Genomic DNA, 1,734 nt, shown 5'->3' with positions numbered 1-1,734 from the left:
GATGATTGTGAGTTGGAAGAAAGTTTATTTATTTATTTATTCAACTTCCAACGGTACAACACCAATTTCACATAAAAATAACATAGAAGAAGAGATACAAGCATAGAATATACAGATAAATGATAATATACAACAATAAAAAACATCTATGTGGATAGTTTGAAAGACAAAAATTAGAATACAGAATGAATCATAGTTAACATACAATATTATATATAAGTGAAAAGGCCCATGGAAGTTTACCACAAGGGGCATAAACAAGGAAGGGAACACCAAAATCACACATGCAGGGATCTCTTCATAGTTCTCCTGAGAAAGCCCAAGGACACCCCAAAGAAATCAACGTCAGCTGCAGCAGCCTCACAACCAGAGCGAAGTATTCTAGAAAGCCCACTATTATAGGCATAGGCTGTTGTGTGAGAGCATCTGTGAGAAATGGAACCTTGAGCACATTCCTCTTGGAACACAGATGTTAATACTAGCCAGAAGTTCAGGGCAGTCCAAATATCCATTGACAGTCTTGAAAAGAAGGACCAGGTCGTTGTGTTCCCACCTCAGAACCAAAGGGAGGAGATGGAAATGTCCCTTAATCTCCTCCACAGGAACTTCAAAGTACTTGAAACCCATCCTGCAGCTCAGCATCCTCACGAAACGTCTCTGCACACTTTGCAGCAGGTTAATCTGGTACAGATGGTATGGTGCCCAGATAATAGAGCCATATTCCAACACTGGAAGAACAAGAGCCCTAAACAAAACCAAGAGACTCTCGGGAGAACTGAAATCCCTGGTGGACCTAAATATAAAGCCAAGGAGAGATCTAGCCTCTCCAGTGATCACACTTATGTGATCCAGTGGGCTAAGAGACTGAGTCATAGTCACTCCAAGGTCCTTGAAACTGCATACTCTTTTCAAAGGAATGCCTCTCAAGGAGTATTGAGAATCAAGTATACTTGTTCCACGCTTGAAAGACATTACAACACACTTGGTCACATTCAGAGCCATTATCAAGGCACCACAAATCAAGGTTGTTGAGAGAATGCTGCAGAGATTCATGTCCTAAGTCTTGCAATACCCTGTCGAATAACTTGACATCATCAGCATATATTAGAAACATGGATGATATGAAGCTTTTAATGTCGTTCATAAACAAGTTGAAGAGGAGGGGGCCCAAATGGGATCCCTAAGGGAATCCAGAGGGAGCCAGGAAAGGAGATGACATATGACCCTCATATCTGACAATCAGAGTTCTGTCCCTCAGATGGCTGTTCAACCACTTGAGCATGACACATGCACCTCATAACCCTCCAGTTTGGCAACCAGGAGAGAGTAGTTAACTCTGTCGAATGCCTTTGAGAGGTCTAAATACAGACAATCGACCTGGCAGGCATCCTCAAAGGCACTCATCACATATTCCTGGAACAGGAGGTGGACACAACCCTGCTATGTAAAACAAATATCTGATTTAGCTTCCATATTTTTGGAGTTTCAGAATATGAATTACCCAGCTGCAAATTTTGATGATAACATTAGAGCTGAGGAACATTTCAGTAATTTCTGTAGGTATATGAGCTTTACCATCGAGAGGTTCACACTCATGAGAAGGGTTCATGTCTCTAGTTTCCCTAAGTGGTTCCATTGAATTAAGAAGATTGACTGTAGCCAAGGAAACTGCTCATAGAAATTATAAGGCAATTGGTAGTATTCAGCTCTATGAAGTTTTTTGCAATTTGAGGG

The 1,734-nt window shown here is 41.1% G+C and overlaps 1 protein-coding gene across 1 annotated transcript; it reads right to left on the bottom strand.

Annotated features, from left to right (window-relative positions):
* Nucleotides 1–396: 396 nt before the first annotated feature.
* On the bottom strand, nt 397–1,002 carry LOC120349106. Its single transcript, XM_039419065.1, has one exon. It carries the CDS (start codon nt 1,000–1,002, stop codon nt 397–399), a length of 606 nt encoding a protein of 201 aa, XP_039274999.1.
* Between the last annotated feature and the right edge of the window lie 732 nt (nt 1,003–1,734).

This window comes from Nilaparvata lugens, unplaced genomic scaffold (assembly GCF_014356525.2).
Source record: "Nilaparvata lugens isolate BPH unplaced genomic scaffold, ASM1435652v1 scaffold8284, whole genome shotgun sequence".
Lineage (NCBI taxonomy): Eukaryota > Metazoa > Arthropoda > Insecta > Hemiptera > Delphacidae > Nilaparvata > Nilaparvata lugens.
Note: the sequence above shows the minus strand (reverse complement) of the source record. Positions and strands in the feature narration are given on the sequence as shown.